The sequence below is a fragment of the Akebia trifoliata genome, chromosome 9 (assembly GCF_017979445.1).
Source record: "Akebia trifoliata isolate Shusen 1 chromosome 9, ASM1797944v1, whole genome shotgun sequence".
Lineage (NCBI taxonomy): Eukaryota > Viridiplantae > Streptophyta > Magnoliopsida > Ranunculales > Lardizabalaceae > Akebia > Akebia trifoliata.
Genome location: NC_141383.1, coordinates 887,216 through 905,921, shown reverse-complemented (window position 1 = coordinate 905,921; position 18,706 = coordinate 887,216). Strand labels below are relative to the sequence as shown.

Sequence of the window (18,706 nt, the reverse complement as noted above, 5' to 3'; positions counted from 1 at the left end):
TCCTATTTAGATAATTTTTTCTCGGTCGTTCTCCAGAATTAAAAAAAAAAAAAAAATTATTTAAAATAATCGAAAATTTTGATTTTTCAGGAGCTGGACAAGAAGTTGGGAAGAGCTGTGTGATTGTATCTTTGGGAGGGAAGAGAATCATGTTCGATTGTGGGATGCATATGGGATATCTCGATCACAGACGATACCCTGATTTCTCTCTTATCTCCGAATCAGGCGATTTCGATAATGCTCTAACTTGCATTATAATCACTCATTTGTAAGCAAAATCTTTTAATGTTTAATTTTTTTTATTTAAAATTATGTTTAATTTCCTTTTATTTTTTGAATTCTAACTTGTGAGCACTTAATTCCTAGCCATTTGGATCATGTTGGAGCTCTTGCGTACTTTACGGAGGTCTGTGGATATCGCGGGCCAATTTACATGACTGTGAGTGATTATAACTTTCTTTTTACCTAATTTTGGAATCATTTATTTGTAATATTGTAAATTTGATTCCTATTTTGAGGCATCTATGGCTAATCCTTTTTATATGTTTGAAAGAATTGCTGAAAATTAACTCTTCAAAATGTAGCATGAACATAAGGGTGTGTTTGGAAGCAGGAGTTAGTTGGAGTTGGAATTGATGGAGTCAGTTATAACTCCTCCAATAAATTCTAATGTTTGGTTTATCTAAGAATTCAGCCTAGGAGTTGTAAAAAAACTTCAACCCTTGTATTTTGCTAAGATCGGCTATGATTCAGTCAAGTCAATTTAATTAGTTTTATGTTTTTTTTTTTTACAAAGAATTAACTTTAATTATTAATTTAAATATTTATTATATTAAATAAATGTGATTTTGTGATTAAATATTTTCTTATCACTTTATTTCATTATAAATTATAATTATTTAAATATAAAATTCATTTAATAAATAATGAAAGTGAGTTAAACAATTAATATACAGGATAATTGAGCGAGTCAATTCGGTTTTTGAGATGAAATGGTATGTTAAGATTTAGAATAAGTCTAGCCTTACTAAATTAGCAAGATTTCCAATCTTACTAAAGGTTGTTGAGATAACTTTATAGCTTCTAAAAATATGATCTATGGCGCCACATGGATGTAGAGGATGAAATTCTATAAATTTTGAAGAAAATAAAACTTATAAAAAATTATTTTCCACTATTCAATTTTAATTTTAAATTTAGGAGTTTAGTAATTGTCCATTTTCAAAGCAATATATCATTCATATCTAGGCGAATATAGGGATGGATCTGTATCAGACCTGGATCCGACTTAGGTTAAGGGACATCAATCCATGTCTGACCCATATTTTTCTTCGGATCTACTCCAAGGGTCCAAACCCGCTAAATTCAATCACTCGAATTTTGAATGAAATCCGACCCATTTTATGACCTATTCTAAGCACCTTATTTTATTAAAAAATAATAATTATTTAAATAGGAATCTAGATCATAAATAATGTAAAGTGAGTTGGATGATTTATATTAGAGTTGTCAATGGGCTGGGTTTTGGCCCGATCTAGCTCGACCCGCTATGGACCAGATTTGGGTTTAGATATTAAGTCCATTTAGCTATCAGGTCAGGCCAGTCTAAGCCCGTTTAATTATAGGATCGAGTTTGGATTTTGAATGTAGGCCTGGTGGGTGGCCCGACCCGCAAGACTAAGGTTTTATTTATTAAGCCCGGCCCATTTAAAGTCCAGTCCATTGACAGCCCTAATTTATATACTAGATGATTCAAGTGAGTCAACTCGATTTTTGGGATAAAAGATTTTTGTCTGGAGTTGTAAATCCCACCCACATAGGTGGGAGTTGTAATTCCTTTAAAAATGGGAATTGAGAACCTTCTTGGAGTTGCAACTCCATGGAATTGGTGAGCCAAACAACCTATTAGAATTCTAAAGTGGGAGTTGTAACTCCAACTCCCATTTCCAAGCACGCCCTAAGAGTAGTCCCCCATGGGGTAGTTACTGAATTTCTTGGATCTAAAATTTAAAATTTTAGAAGTTTTGGTGGGAGGTCATATGTACGAAGTAGAAAACATTTTTGGAAATATTTCATAAGTGATTTGAAAAATCAAAATTTTGGAGGAAAATTTGAAAATCAAAACTTTTTTAGATAAGAAACTTGAATTTTATTTTGAACTGAAGTTTTTGTATGGATAGACAAACCATTAGAAGGATATCAATGTTAGAATGGGTGTAAATTAAGAAGATAAAGGAGCAACCTCTGTTAATTGACCAACCACTTCAAAAGATTGATCCCATAGAGAAGGGGAGAACTATGAATATAAGAGGGTCATGAGGCTTAATTGGGGTATGACACAACTGAGAGTGGAGGAAAATATATGCTCCCCTCACCCATAAGGGTGGAAAGAATCGAACTCGTGACTTATATGAAACGAGCACTCTGATACCATGTTAACCAACCAACTACTCCAAAAGTCCGATCTATTGGAGAAAGGGAGAACTATGAATATAAGAGAGCCACGAGACTTTATTGGGGTATGACACAACTGAATGTGGAGGAAAATATACACTCAAAAACCTCAACAAGTGATGTGGGGAGATATTGAAAAAGTTCTAGAAGCGAGGAAGGCCTAAACTCCTAAAGCCTCCAGACTTGAGTTTGGCAAAAATGTTTGTTTGTCCTAGTGCCTAATACATTTAATCTTATGGGCTTAGCCCCTTTTATGATGTCTTTGACACTTCTTTTGCATCTCTTCATCTAGGTTCATTGGAGAGGTCCCAACGACCCCCTTTGCTGTTGCACCCCATTTTATACCTTACTACTGCAGAAAATTCATTTCTTCTGTGCCCTATAGCAGCTGAATCTCTCCAGTTCCTTTAACAACTTAGCGGACCTACCATTAACCCTAAAACATGCTCGCCCACCTGAAGTTCTTAGAAACATCCGTTGCATCCATACTCAACCTTCCTATTCCTAGTTTCTTGCCCAAAACCTTACTGCCCAAACTCCTGTCCCCATATAAACCTAACCTAAATACCCTAAAACCCTTCAACATTAGGCCTATTACGCCATTTTTTAGGATATATTACTGCTAAATTTGTTTTGGAATGTTTATCTCATATCTTAATTGCAAACTTTACCTTTTGACTCTAATCAATAACCTGTTGACATTGTTGAACCCTTCACAATAGTCAATTAAAACCTTCTGGGCAAAATTTTTATTCCTAGTTCAATAAACTCTTAATTGAGTATTGGATTGAACCCCTAAGCTAGCGAAGTTCAATCTTCCATTGACGTCCATTCGTTCTAACACTCGAGGGATTTTTCATTGTGTGATTGTGATTGCTTTTAGGTTTTGGATTTCAATTGCCTGTTGGTCTTCTTTAGCACATGCGGTTACACGAGCTAAGATTTATGTTTGAATTGTTTAGTTGATTTAATCTTGATCTCAGACTCATCATTTTAGATTAGGCATCACTGTCCTGCATCAATGTGTGTGTGTGTGTGTGTGTGCCATCATTGTACTTTGTGGAAGTATCCTGTCATTGGTATGCTGTGACAATTCCCCTCATGAAGGCATCAAACCGACCCATCTATCCCATTATAGTCAGATAATTGGGTATTGCGATCAACAATTGAGAGTATCTTGATGATCCTGTTTTGCTCACCTCCATTCTTATTGTTACCCTTCTCTTAAACACTTTTTTTTGTTATGGAAAAGTTGGACTTGAACCCAAAACCCCACGACCTATTTTCCTTTACTTTCATAGATAAGATGGGTTCAAATTAAAAGATTTTTCCATGTTAGTGCTATTCCTTTGTTTGCCAAACTCTAGTTCATCATCTTCTTCCCTTTGATTTTGTCCTCCAACATGCTTTTCAAACTGCCATGACAAGAGTCAATGTCTTTCATGATGAAGGAAATTTTCTCCCCAAGTATTTGAAGAGTTTAAGGACACCCCAAACACCATTAGCAATCTTGATCTTAGCACCTCAAAGATCTTCGAGCCTTTTCAGTTGCGCAAGCTATCTCCAATAAACCTCCTAATAGGTTATTGATTAGAAAAATAGTTATTGGTAACCAAAAATAGTTAAGTTCAATGAGTGTCACCCATGAAGGCCTTTTATGATATGGAATGGAAGATGCATTGGCTTGAGTTGAGACCACCATTTGAAGAATCTGATTCTATCTTCCCCGACCAAGGTGGACTCCAAGAGGCAAAAATATTGAAATTCCATCTCCAAATTAGCTAAAAATAGATTTCTGCCACCCTTAGGTCCACAATATTTTCATTGCACTTGAGTAGAACAAACAATGTATTGCCTCAAGATCAACCTCCCAATCCACTTTTACCGCTGTGTCCACATAGATAATCTCCTTAGAACAACTGCTGACAATTCCTTTATTGTCATTGTAGGCCGTCAAAATAGACCCTAAACCATATTTTCCACTTCCATGCCTCCGAAATGGCATACGAAGCCAAAGGTATTAATATTTATAAAAAAAGAAAATTTTCATAGGTGTTCGGCCTCATTTCTTTGAAGAAAGCCTTTCATGTGATTCACCATCCTCAAACGTCCTACATTCCCCTTGTCTTTTGTGGTAATGACTGTATTGTTATTTCCTGTGAGTGAATTGTGAATTGGTGTAAAACCCCTCTATTATTGGACCTGAAATCTAGCACTTTAGTTTTATACTTATACCATAATTTGTTTTTCTTCCATAATGGTTTGACACTATCCCAGAGCGAGGCCACTTCAAATTTCTTCACCATGCAAACGAACCCTATGTTGAAAACCATGGCCTCTCTGCCAATCAGTGGAAAGTGTTTTTACTGACGCATTCCGCTTCAGTGAAAAAGATTGCGAATTCAATGTTAACATGGTTGACAACCTTACCCCACCTTTATGTGGTTAATGTTTTGATTTAATGCTTCTAGACTCATGAGTTATGACAATTAGGGTGTTCAGAATTTCAATTTTCATTTTGGCACACACCTATGCTTTGCTACTTCATTTTTCTTTAAAAATTTATTCTTATTGTAGTATCCAACAAAGGCCTTGGCTCCTTTGATGTTGGAGGATTATCGTAAAGTGATGGTAGAGCGAAGAGGAGAGCAAGAACAATTTAGTTCTGATCACATTATGGAATGTATGAAGAAAGGTATATGTGTTTTTCTTGTTCTCTATGAGATGTTTAATATTTGAATTCTTGATTAATTCAATTTAATTCAAAATTATGCTTATTTAAAGAGTTCTGTATGCCTAAAAATGAGAAACATGTACCAACGAGCATAGCTGTTTTATATGCGAGGGTCAGAGGTGTGAGAATATGGTTTGTAGACGGGGATATATTTTACATGAGAGGTAGCTTCTCTATTTGGATGGGGTGAGAATCTTGTTCAATCATTCCTTTCCTTGGGCTTGGTCCTTCATTGATAGAATATTTTAGCAATATTCTAACACATAGAATATTTAGTTGTGTGTGTGCGTGCATGTACGTGTGTGTGGGTATTGTGCGGGCCATGCAGGTGGCGTGGTTGTGGGGGGTGTATGCGTATGTGTGCAGATGTCGGAGAGAGAGAGATAGATTGGTGTGCTCGTTTGGTTTGTTGGAGGTTGCCTTCTATTTTTTTTGTACCAAAGACTAGTCGGGTGTAATATTAGTAGGAAAAAGAGGGAACATGGCTTTAGATAGAATTAAATAGAAGAACAAGATTTGTTCAGTTGACCCTAGATATTTTGGGATAAGACTTCGATGATGAGATGACGACAACAACAGCGATGGTGTTGTGCGAGCCATAGTTTCTGTATCCCATTTTTCTTGGGATAAATAATGATACCATTTTATATTAGTATAATAGAACATAAGAGGGCAGGAAGAGAATTCCTTATGCACATGACATACGCGTTTGGTCCAATCTTTACTAAAGAGTCTTTCTCCCTCCCCCCCCCTCCCCAAACGTGCAAAATGTGGTAAAGGGGGTATTTGTGTATTATTATCTTGTACCTCTTTCTCACTGGTTGATGGTTCCAGACACTTAATCAACCCCAAAATAAGCCGGTTCCGAACCCGCAGTTCAAAATTAGAGAGGGCTGGTAGCGCTACTCAATATATTTTCTTTACTCATAAAAAAAAAGAAGAAGTGCAAAATGAGATACCATTATCCAACCTTCAGTATTGTTGTCAATCACGATTCCGGCATGTCTTTTCTTCTTTCCTTTCTTTTAAATCTATTTTTTGTTTTTGTCTTCCTATTGGTGGCAATTTGCATTGGAATGTGTCATATTCAAGTAACTGGAAGATGAGGGTGATAAAAAAAATAAAACCTTCGAATACAATTCATTTTTCAGTCAACCATTGTCAGATTCAAGAACCTGGAAAATAAGGATGACAGAAAAATTAAAATCTTTGACCAGAATTTTAAGTTTTTGGTCATGTAATTCCCTTATTGTTTATCTTGTTTTTCATTATGCTTCTATTGGCAGTGGATGTCATGCTTAGTTGTTATTCCATTTCTATCGTTTTAACTTGAGATATGTTGTTGCTTTTGTTTTGCATTGCAGTTATAGCTGTGGACTTGAAGCAGACTATTCAGGTTGATAAAGATCTTCAAATCCGTGCTTACTATGCAGGGCATGTATGCTCGTTGAACTTTGTCCATAAATCTCTTTCTTTACTTTGCCAACAGCCATGTGAATGCAAATAGTAATGAATTTCTGTTCTGAACTAACATTTCAAATTAATCCATCGTTGTACGTATGAGTCATATTTTCATGCATGAGAAATTAATCTTTTACCATAAAAGATATTTTTTATATTGTTATGCTTTTCACCTCTCTCAGATTCATGAACTTATTATTCAGAATTGTAGACTTGCTTCATCAAGAACCTGGTTTTTAATTAAATTAATTATTTCAAAGATACTCATAACTTGTGTCATTTAGCAACTCTTTCCTAATTGCTTGTCCTTTAAAGTATATACGGTAAATTGATTTTGTGATGGTAAACTAATTGGGGTTCTAAATTCCCATCTTACATGGCCATTTTTATTGTGTGCATACCTTGATAAAATCCTCAATACTGATCACCATATAAATTTTTGTTGATTTTTGCTTGATTTGAATCCAATGGGAATCTGTTATTCTTAATCATCTTCTTCTTCATTGTGAGCTAGCTAGAAGGATTGGGGCATTTTCTTTTCGTCTTTTGGGATGTGTTGTCGATTTCCTTTTTTATCTTAAATTTCTTGGCCGCTGGTTCATTTCTTCATCTTTTCCAAGGTTCTAATACTATGGAAAATGTATTCAATGGAAAATCATGATCTACTCATTGTTTGTTGATGGAGAGAAATGTTGTCGCTTACATTTCTGTTTTGACACAACAAGATGAATGTCACTTGTGATTCACAATTCTAACTGTATTGCCATTCATATCGATTGCATCACTCAGACTGAGCTCAACTAGTTACCTGAATTGGTCCTGTCTCATTCATATCAGACCACAATGTGCAATCTAATGACTATAAGCCAGCACTATATTAATTGGGTCATTTCTTTTAATTTGGGTGGCCATTTTAAGCCATGCTTTTGCATTAATAAAATAACAATATACAGGGGACAGAGGTCGATGGTGCGATCGTGCTCACTTATCGGTAATATTATGTGCAAAATTGTCTTTCTATTTTCCAAACCTTTGTACTTTCATCTTACATTGTCTTGGAATTGTCTCATCTGAAACGTCTCTTTGTCACCCTTGAACGATTCCAATACTGAGATCTGACTAGAAATAGCAGGTCTATAGATCCAAAATAGTAACGGGCTGCATTTTTGTTGTTTTTTGACCTATGAATTGAGTTGCTGAATAAATCTTGTTCCTCCATTCATTTGTGTCAAAAACCATGCGTTATGTTAATTGTAGTGTTTTCCTATATGGCCTAACTACCTCAAATCATGTTTTACATGTTTTTTTTCCCACTTTTTTAGAATCTTCAACTTGCATGTTCCTTCTGACTGGGGCTTTTTTTTAAAGCTATATAAGAATTTTGGATTGAAATTTTAGTCATAATAAATCAACTAAGTAAAGGTATTATAACAAAATGAAATTAAACAAACATAAAATAGAAAATCTATTTTAAATGGTAAAAAATGACATCTTGGAAAGATTGTGACAAAATCTCACTTGGTTTTGTTGTTTACTGCATATAGAAAATTATAGATTAAAGTTCTAAGCTTTTGAGAAATCTCAAAAGAAAATTTTCCTAAAATGATGCATTTCAATTCAAAAGAGAATATTTTTTCTCTTGGAAACATTTTTAACGGTATTAAAAGTTCAATATCAGGAGTTCTAGGGGTTTAAGATGAGACGATTTCCACTCTCCATTGTCTTATTTGATACTGATATTGTGGTAGAGGCCCTTGGAAGGTCTATCTTGAGGGTTGTTGATACCGACAATATTGTTGGTTTTGGATTTAAGGGGGCCCTTTGGAATCTCATCTTCAGTTTGTTAATTATTCTTTGATGCTCATCTCAGCATCTCGCAACTAAATTCCTTAGAGGCTTACTATGGTGTTTCGAAACAATTTCCAATCTAGTTATCAACCACTCAGGAAGAAAGGTGTTGGGTGTTTGGGAGTTTCCTAGTTAGGGTACCTTGTGAACACCCTAGATCATGAGGTGGGGTATTTTCCTACAAGTTACCTCAGTTTTCTGCTAGGTGCTTTAAACAAGACTAAATCTACCTAGGACCCAGTTGTGTAGAACACTAGAGGTTTGGAAGTCTAGTTTTCTTTCCAAAGGTGATTTTTTTTTTTAAATTTTGAGTACTTCATCCAACACCTGTTTATTTCCTATCTCCAATCGATTTGCTCTTCTAAGAAAAGAGGAGAATTTGGTTTTCAAAATCTTAAATATGAATTGTGGATTGCTTAGTAAGTGATTTTGAAGATTTGGGATTGAGCTAGATAGGGCCCGTGTGGAAACAAAAACCAGAAGTACTTAAAACATAAGTACTTTCAAAAGTATTTTTTGAAGTACTGTCTGGAGTAGGTGGATAATTGTTGTGTGTTTGGATGCAGGTTCTGAAAAGTACTATCAGAAGTACTTTTGATAGAGTTTTGTGTTTGGAAACTATTTTGAATTCTGTTAAAATGATCAAAATGCCCTTATAAGTATCAGTTACTATTTTTAATATTATAACTCAACAAATTGTTCTTCAAAAGAAATAAAAGTTATTGTTTTTATCCATAAAAACTAATATAAACACCTAACAATTATAAACAAATAGAAGATAATGTGAGTAAATATATACAACCACTAAAAATATGAAGAAGCTTTCACCACATCAATGGATAGTAACTTTGTGTGTAATTGTTCACATCAATCTTGTAAGAAGCAAATTTCAACTATGGTTGGAATGCTCATGGATAAATCATTGAGTGAGCAATTGGGGGAGGTAGAAATCCAAATTCAAATGCTACACTAAAAGGCTACCACCACATCAATGGATAATAATAAAATATTATTTAATTGCATTTTTGAGGATATGCTTATAATTTTTAAAATTTATGAAGGGCATACTTGTCCCAAATGCTACACCACATCAATGGATAGTAATATGGTATTACTGCAATTGCATTTTTGAGGGTATATTTGTAATTTTCAAAATTTGTGAGGGGTATACTTGTCCCAAATGTTACACCAAAAGACTACCATCATATCAATGGATAGTAATATAATATTATGTCAATTGCCTTTTTAAGGGAAGGTTTGTAATTTTAAAATTTATGAGGGGCATACTTGTCCCAATCCCGTCATTTTAACAATGTTTTGTGGTTCCGCACAAAAGTAGTTTAGAGAAGTTGCACCATCGATACTCCGTGAAAAAGCACTAAAATGACTCCATAGTAAAGTAGTTCTTTCGAGGAGTTATTTATCCAAACACCTTTAAAGTGCTTTTGACTCCCCGCAAAAGTTAAAAATACTTAGAAAAGTCAATCCACACATCCAACACCTGTTTATTTCCTATCTCCAATCGATTTGCTCTTCTAAGAAAAGAGGAGAATTTGGTTTTCAAAATCTTAAATATGAATTGTGGATTGCTTAGTAAGTGATTTTGAAGATTTGGGATTGAGCTAGATAGTGTTTGGAGGAATGTAATTCGGGCTAAATATATGATGGTTGCAATTTTAATTTGGAAAATTTAGTAGTTCAATCTTCTTACGGTGTGGATTGCAGGGTGGGGGTTATCCAGAACGGTATATTTGAGTTTAGGAAAGGGTAGTTTTCAGGGTAGGCAATGGTAATATTATTTGCTTTTTTCTGAAGTATGCTAGGCTGGATATTCTCTTCTTTATTTCCAGTGTTCCTATCAATATTTCCCTTCCAACAAAAAAACATGATATAGAAGCTTGGTTAGGTTAGTTGGTGAGTCATCTTGGGACTTTTTCTTTAAGAGAAGCTTCAATGATTGGGAAGCAAATCTTATTAGATGCATCTCTAACACCCCTATTTTTCCAATGGATGACTACATTCGAATGTGGAAAAGAGTTGGGATGGGGCTTTTCAGTCAAATCTTTCAATCATCGATGACTTGTATGGTTTCAATCAAAGTTCAAAAATTTCATCTCGGGGCAATGTCTAGGTAAGGAGAAAAACTGAGATTGTCTGGACCGAGAGATTTAGGGACATTCCGAGAGATCTAGAGACATTCCGAGACGATCCTTAACATTCCTTTTGGGGTCATTGTTACATTCCGGCCTCGGCCTAAACCAGAATATATTGACTGATGTATTTCGAGAGATAAATAACTTTAAACTATGGTTTCAATATCAAGGGGCTCTTTGATTTTTAATCTATTATTAATTATTAATTGTTATTGAAAGTACATCAACGGCTCTATAACATGCTGTTTATTCTCTCTGTTTCCTTTAAATTATCTTGTTCTAAGTTAACTTGTTTCTGGTGTTCTCCGTCAAATTTTCCAGTGGAGTGCAATTGCTATTTTCTTATGTTATTAAGACATCTGGTCCATTCAGTTTGACATTTGTGCATATTTCAATCATTTCTTTGTAAGGTTCTTGGAGCCGCAATGTTTTATGCGAAAGTTGGAGATAGTGCTATTGTCTACACGGGAGATTATAATATGACAGCTGATAGGCATCTTGGAGCAGCTCAAATTGATCGGTTGCAGTTGGACCTCTTAATAACAGAGTAAATACATAATCACCTCTCACTTATCGAAAAGGGCATAATTTATCTTTTTTATATTTTTCTTGTTTTGTGTATGATTGAGGCATTGTCTGTTTACTGCAGTGACATAACACTTAAGATTTGTTGAGAGTTAAATACCACAATATTAAATTTGGTGATTGCTTTTATGGAAATCTATCGAGCAACAGGTTGGTTGTGCAACTTTAGTATTTCTATTTTGCAACCCCTGTCCTGTTAGTATCTTATCAATGATCTCCTTGGGGAAATAACGTAAAGGCATCTCTTTTTATTGTGAGGGCAAGCATACCCTAGTTTGAATTTAATTTCTCAGCCAATCGCTCTCCACCTTGGTTCACTTGAAGTAGAAAAGTATTTTCCTCCTCACCCCCAAAGTGTAAGCTTCTTTTGAGAGATCAAATCAAACAATGAAACAAACAAACATTCTCCCCTTAGTTTTTGAGGAGCCACATCTAGGGATATGCAAAAGTAACCAAAATCTATATATATAAGGGCCGGATCAAGGGACATAAGTAAAAACAATGGTTTTTCAAAATATGGGTTAGAAGTTTCAGATTGAGCTGATTTTTTGTGAGGATGGTCTCTATGATGAGAAGATCATCCTCACAAAAAATCAGTCCAATCTGAAACTTCTAAATCCATCAAAAGTGCTTTACAAATTATATGTAAAAAATAGACGGTCCACATTCTAAATCACTTTTGATGGGGCTAGAAGTTTCAGATTGGACTGATTTTTTTTAGGATGATCTTCTCATCATAGAGATCATCCTCACAAAAAATCAGCTCAATCTGAAACTTCTAACCCATGTTTTGAAAAATAATTGTTATTACATTCTTTTTACTTATGTCCCATGATCTTCCCCTATATCCCAAAACAACCCTCACCAGAGCCTAATCCTAGAAAACCATCCAACTCTTTCCAAACATGACAAAATCCCACTTAAAGAAAAACTCCTCACAAAATACCCATTTGAATTTTGCATGCAACTCGGTCCTCAGGAACATATAATCTTCGATTGCCAAAGGTGGTCTGGGCGATTTTTGAGATATTAAATCTTTTTCTTGGGTTGAGGAGTTCTTTGGGAATCAGAATTTGGTTTCGGTTTCTTGAAGTTTTTGGCTCTTGGCCCTGAAAATGTTGCATATGGGCCATTCTACTCTAGCTATCGATATTTAATGTGGGCATCGTTCTTGCTAGGAAAGAACTTCAGAAAAGTCAATGGCTCCCTTAATAATTGGAATTTTAGACTACACTTTTTTTTTTCTCATGGTTAAAAGAAGGAAAATAGACCTGATATTTATAAACATTTCCTCTTTCTTTTTATTTTATCCTATAAGGTTAACTAGGATCTTCAACAATACTATCTGTAGTAATTAGGGTGTATTTGAAAAGCGAGCAAGAAGTTGTTAAAGTTTGTGCATTTAGAATGCTCAACTCATGTGAATTGCCAACTCACCCAACTTTTCAACTTCCTGAAATTAGAGCATTTCAACTTTCACCCTAAGATGTTAAAGTTAGCATCTCTCTCTCTCTCCCCTCCCCCATTTTAATGTTATTTATTTTTATTATATAATGAGAAAAGAAAAAAGTAACCAAAATAAAAAAAAACTAATAAAAATTTGAAAGTAAAAAAACATAAGACAAAATAAATGATAAATAATATATATATATATCGATCTCCAAACACTAATGTTATGAAACTCTCATTGTCAACTTTTAGGAGTAGAACTTTAGAGAGGAACTCCTAATTTCCTAAAAGTTCAACTCTCATTTTTCAAACACATCCTTAGTATTCTCTTTCTTGTCGGTACTTTTTTCCTTCTCTGTAACTAAGGGTAACATTAATTATTAAAGATTTAACATTCATGATTCTGCATGTACTTCATTATTCGAGTATTTTTATCAGCCGTTTTGAGTTCCTTTATCAGTGGACTCCAATTTTAGCTTCTATTTCAAAGACATTTTGGAATGTCTTTCAATATGCAAAAAGTAGATTTCTTTGGAGAAGGATCTTTTAGTATTATTTATCTTAATTTATATTATTTCCTTATCAATTTATTCCTTTTTGTCCAAAGGTCCACATATGCAACAACCATACGTGATTCAAAATATGCTCGTGAGAGGGAGTTTCTTAAGGCTGTATGTGAATTCTAATACTTTACTGAATATTGGAATGATCTATGCAATTATCCATATTTTGTGTTTGAATTCATGCTTTTTTCCTTCCATAAGAATTGGGTTTTAGCTGTTTTGTCCACATTTTATATGGTGTTGTACTTCATGCCTTAATGCGCATAATTGATTTTGTGTTGACCTTGACCACACACACATGTGACATACCTCAGAAAGTAATTTTTTTTATTTAGGTTCAATATTCCAAAAGGGAAATACAAAGAACCATGTAAGTCCCAAAAGGTTTATTAAAAATAATCCAGAAGGGAAATACAAAGAACCATGTAGGTCCCAAATTGAGGAAAGAAGGTTCCCCATACCAAACTAGAAGGCTCACAGTGAAGAAAAAAGATAGTTGATAGATTCTCCATTGGCCTTACAAAGGGAGAGACAATTGATGATAATCCTTTTGCGATTAATAAGACAATCTATAATCAAAATCTTATCTAATAAAAGCAACAGAGAAAGAATTTCTGGGAGAGGAAAGCGAAGCTGAGTAAACAGTTGAACTGTGGAAAAGCTTTGCAATTCTACACCCAAAGCCGCCAACCATCATCCGAAGGGGAGGAGATGGAACCTAACCTGATTCAAAAGACTAGCAGCTGGTTAGTTTCCCAATCATTCATGCTCCTTGAAAAACCAAAATCTCATGAAGTGTTTCCTCATCCAGAAACATGAAAGCCTTAAACTTGGAGATTTGTTCCTATTTGATATGGAATAAATAGTTTGGTAATCCTCCTTGAGAGGAAAATAGTGGGTGAATGATCTTCCTAAAAATGAACCTTGTCATCCCGCCCAAACTTGAATCCCAACCCTTGAAAGGTATAGATGATGATTTCAGGATTTTGGTTACTGCTAGCTCTCAATTGAGTGTGACTAGCTCAGCTATGTAAGAGGTGTTAAATTTTTTTTTCCCTCTTTTGAAATTTTTTTGAACTACTAACAACTTTAAGTTGGGCCCATGTCTTGCTTTGAATATATTTTTGATGGGCTTATTCAGTTACTGACATTCTGTGTACAATGACCTGTTAGTTTTTTTTTTTTTTTTTATAGATAAAAAAATTGTATCCCTTCAAGAGTTATTTATTTGATCATTTCTTTCTGGTTGTCTTTTCTTTTTTTCCTTTTAACATTTCCTAGTGTGTTTTTTCCATTGTTTTGAGATATCTCTGAACTGATTGAGGAATAGTTAAGTAGGTGAGAACTGATTAAAGAAACCAATATTGACTGTTCTTGACCTTTTTTCTAAATATTTTCCTACCCGTTCTCTTTTTAGCAATTGGTTGGCCCTCTACCATTGCATTGTATATAGTATTGGTGAAGAACAGCAGTTTACATATGTTCCAGGCATGCCTCTTAACTTATTGATACGCATTCACACATTATATTAGTCAAAAGAACTTGTCTTTAACCTATAATAGGAGTTTTCGGATGCAATTTATTCCTGTTAGTTTGTTCATTGGTTTTCTAGTTTTAGTACTTCATTTCAATTGTACATTGTTAGGTTCCATTTATTTTGAAAATTAATTCTCATATACATGGTTCTTAGGTTCATAAATGCGTTGCTGGTGGAGGAAAGGTGCTAATTCCAACGTTTGCTTTGGGAAGAGCCCAGGTACTCATTGCTTTCTCATTTAACTTACAGAATTTCATTTTATTATTGAAGTTTGTTTGGCTGAATCTAGGACCCCAGCTTTGGGCTTTGGTTATGTGGAGAATTTCTTTTTACTATTCGTATGGGCACCACAATCTACTCTGTTGGTTATGAGAAATCATTGATTTTATTAGTTCCTTTTTTGGAATTCTTTTCTATTATAAAAATCTTCAAAGATTGAGGTCTGTGAGTCGGTAGTTATAGGATTGGGCAAATTACCATTTCGTGAGCTGAATATGATGAAATTCCGATTCCGGCTCACTGTTCATTTTAGTTCCCAAAACATGAAAAACCAGATCGCAGGTTTTACAAAGTGACGATCTCTTTGGTTTAAAATAGTGAGATCACTGCAAACCTGCGAGATCGTCACTTTTATAACCAGCGAGATTGTCACTTTGAAAAACTTGCGATCTCGCTCTCCATGTTTTGTGTCATGAGGTTTTGTCTCTTCATGTTTTTCTCCTTAAAACATTAATGACTGGTTTTCATTCCAGTCTAGCGCATAGATGTAGTCTCAAAGGTGTGCTGGACTCTGTTTGAGCAGTTAATTTTTTTATTATTATATGTTGTTAGTAATATTAAAATGGAATGATTTTGAGTGACAATGATCACAATGTGAAGAATTAATCAATGAACGATTGGATCATCCAAGATATTCTCCATATGGGCCCCATAAAGGGAAGTAAGAAAGCGGTTGGTTCCCCTCTAATCGCAGCTGTTGTTTGACTTAAAGCTGTGATTTGTAGGTTTACTTCCATTTTGAACACTTATCCATTTCTCCAATCTCACACCCTTCCATTATATATTTTAATTATGAACCAGTTTCAAAACCTTTTACACTGCAACATATATATTTAGTTTATATATTAATGTATTAAGGTTTCCATATCTTGTGTTTTCTATACTTAATAGAGATTCTATCCTACGCTATTATACTCCAAAATGGATCAGTTACGGGCTCTTTATAAGTACTTCGTAATTTGAAGCTTGATTGTGTTTGTATTGGAAACTATTGCACATTATATTATTTCTGATCATCTTGTTCATCGTGAATTAGGAGCTCTGCATACTATTGGATGATTACTGGGAGCGAATGAATCTAAAGATTCCTATTTACTTCTCTGCTGGTATGTTCTTTGCATATTCTTACTTTAAACTTTTTGAATAATGTGTAAAGTTCTTTTTCATCTCTTCAAATGGTCATCATAAAGATTCATGTTAGGGGGTGCAGCGTTTCTATGTGGGCTCCCAACCTACTGCTTCTTCTCCCTGGCATAGGTCAGGCGATATAGTGTATTGAAACACTATATAGGCAGAAGTAATATTATGATCCCAGGTTTAATAAGAATATGTAAATTCAAAATTTTTAAGAACCAGACCACTCATTACCATGATTCTTAAGGTCATATATTTAGGTTTAATAATCCATAAAAAGGGATTGAGCTAAGGATCACAATGCCTTCTACCCCCTCTGCATATTGTTCCTTTTGTTCCGTGTTGCAATGGAACATCAAAGCATGACTGAATTGGTCCTACTTACTCTTCAGGATGGAGTGGAAGAAGGGAGGAGATTCTGGAATGAGGAAAATATCCAATGACTTCGAAAGAATTGAAAGAGGAGTCATATGAGCTAAAAATCTTATGTATGATTCTGTAGAGTGACAGTAAAGATATTGAAGAGGATCTTGGCCATTTAAATTGATCTGGTGGCTAAAGTGGAGAGGTGCTTCCACAGTGCATCACACTCCCCTCTGCATTTAGGTGATTCAATTTGTTTCGTGTATTCCCACAAAACTTCAAGATAAAAAAGTAGTATGCCTAACTGTCTAAGGTCTAAGTAGGAGACTGCCTTTGCGGCAGTCTGCATGTCCAACATATCGTTCAACCAAGGAATAGGGAGCTGATACATCTTAATTTGTTCACAGCATGGTTTCCACTCACATTCTCCAGGATTGAGACTCGTTAAAAACGCCTTGAGGCTTAATAAGGTTGAAACCGAAAAGCAACTAAGGCTTACACCTCAAACCATGAGGCAACTAAAAGGCCTTACTATGAAGCACGCGCCTTCATAGTCACCAAGTAGTGGTTCGGGGATAAATCAGCAGTGGAAAAAATCGAAAAATATGGTAAAATCGGGAAATAATTGGAAAAAATTGACTTAGGGTTAGGATCGTATAATTGTTCTTACTAGGTTTGTTCTCATATTATATAATAAAATACCATGTCAAGTTACTATAATAAATCACCGAACCCCATATAAATTTACAAGTAACCACATGTCTACAACACAATCAAGGTTTCTATTATTCAAAATATAAAAAAGATTACAACCATGAGCACACGTTAAGATTCATCAACTGATCAAAATCAATGTCATCTTCATTATCTAACAATTCGTCGGTAAAATGATCACCATCATCTTTATCAAGGTCATCCTCTATCATGCCTCAAAAATTCAGCCTGAATCCCCCTAGTTGAATCCAGAGGCATGATATCTATCCCATATCATGATAATCAATATATAGACACAATTTGAACAATTCTTAACATAATATAATAGCATAACTTCTATTAAACAAAAACAAATTTTGAAATATCTGCATATTAGAGTATATACATCATTTACATATCCCAGTGTCACTAAAACATCTCTCAAACTCAAACTATATACATATAAAAAAGGATAGGCACATACTGTGTCAAAACATATACAAAGACAGACTCTCAAAAAGATATTACACCTAACCATCACTAGTCACCCAATGTAATAGTAGCCAAACTTCTCCCTTGAAGTCTAGCCTCATCATCAATCTGCCCCACCTGAAGTAGAAACTCGTAGAATTCCTCAACTATTGGTATATCTGAAATTGTTGTTCGGTGGGTGAGTAACTTGAGTTACTTAGTTTCTTACAGTTCTAAACAATAGTCCTAAGTATACAGATTAATCACACTAAAAGTAATTTAAAAATATGCAGGTTTTATTTCAAATAAATCAGTTACGAAAGAAACAAATTAACATACTAAATAATCTACATTTAAATAATTAACTACAATGATGTAAACATAAATTTCATAAATCATCTCGACATCCACATAATATACAATCGATGATAGTGTGTTAGAATATAGAGGTTAATGATCACAACTGAATGTGAACATCTCAGTCAAGGTACGTATATGCTTCAATACTTCACCGGTATGGAACCCCACGGTTAGTTCCTGATTTTGTGACTAGCAAGGCAAACCATTAGAGGGTAGCTATTTATCTGGCTTGGGTTGGTCATTTCACCAGGGCAATAGTGAAACATGCCTCATTAACGTTGGTCAAATCCGTTCAACTACTCGAGACTGCTAATGATCATTGGCTAGCCAACTTCATCTATACCCATCGGGTGTGCATGCGAACCTCAAGTAAATCTAGTCTTGTACATATACTACCTTTACACCTTGTTCTCTATTAAAGGTAGAAGAGAATTTCCCGAATATTGAGAGTGGTGCTAATCTACAAAGCATCCCATTCTACTAGGGAGATCAGACATCTCAATCTATATCCTAGAGTAGCATGTCGCTCCAGAAAGTTACGACCAACTATTTTGTATAGGTATACTCTAACCCTTTAATAGATCACTAAATATATATAAGTATAATTTTTTTTTGTTTTCAA

General features: G+C 34.7%; 1 protein-coding gene across 2 annotated transcripts in view; it reads left to right on the top strand.

Annotated features, from left to right (window-relative positions):
* Positions 1-18,706, top strand: part of CPSF73-II (cleavage and polyadenylation specificity factor 73 kDa subunit-II) — a 34,945-nt gene that overhangs the window by 178 nt on the left and 16,061 nt on the right. For both annotated transcript variants that reach the window (XM_086454209.1, XM_086454210.1), the window contains exons 2-9: positions 91-268; positions 367-439; positions 5,032-5,149; positions 6,553-6,626; positions 11,061-11,197; positions 13,292-13,355; positions 14,938-15,003; positions 16,100-16,169. In XM_086454209.1, coding sequence (XP_086310335.1) covers positions 91-268; positions 367-439; positions 5,032-5,149; positions 6,553-6,626; positions 11,061-11,197; positions 13,292-13,355; positions 14,938-15,003; positions 16,100-16,169 — 780 coding nt within the window. The remainder of the gene's footprint in view (positions 1-90; positions 269-366; positions 440-5,031; positions 5,150-6,552; positions 6,627-11,060; positions 11,198-13,291; positions 13,356-14,937; positions 15,004-16,099; positions 16,170-18,706) is intronic.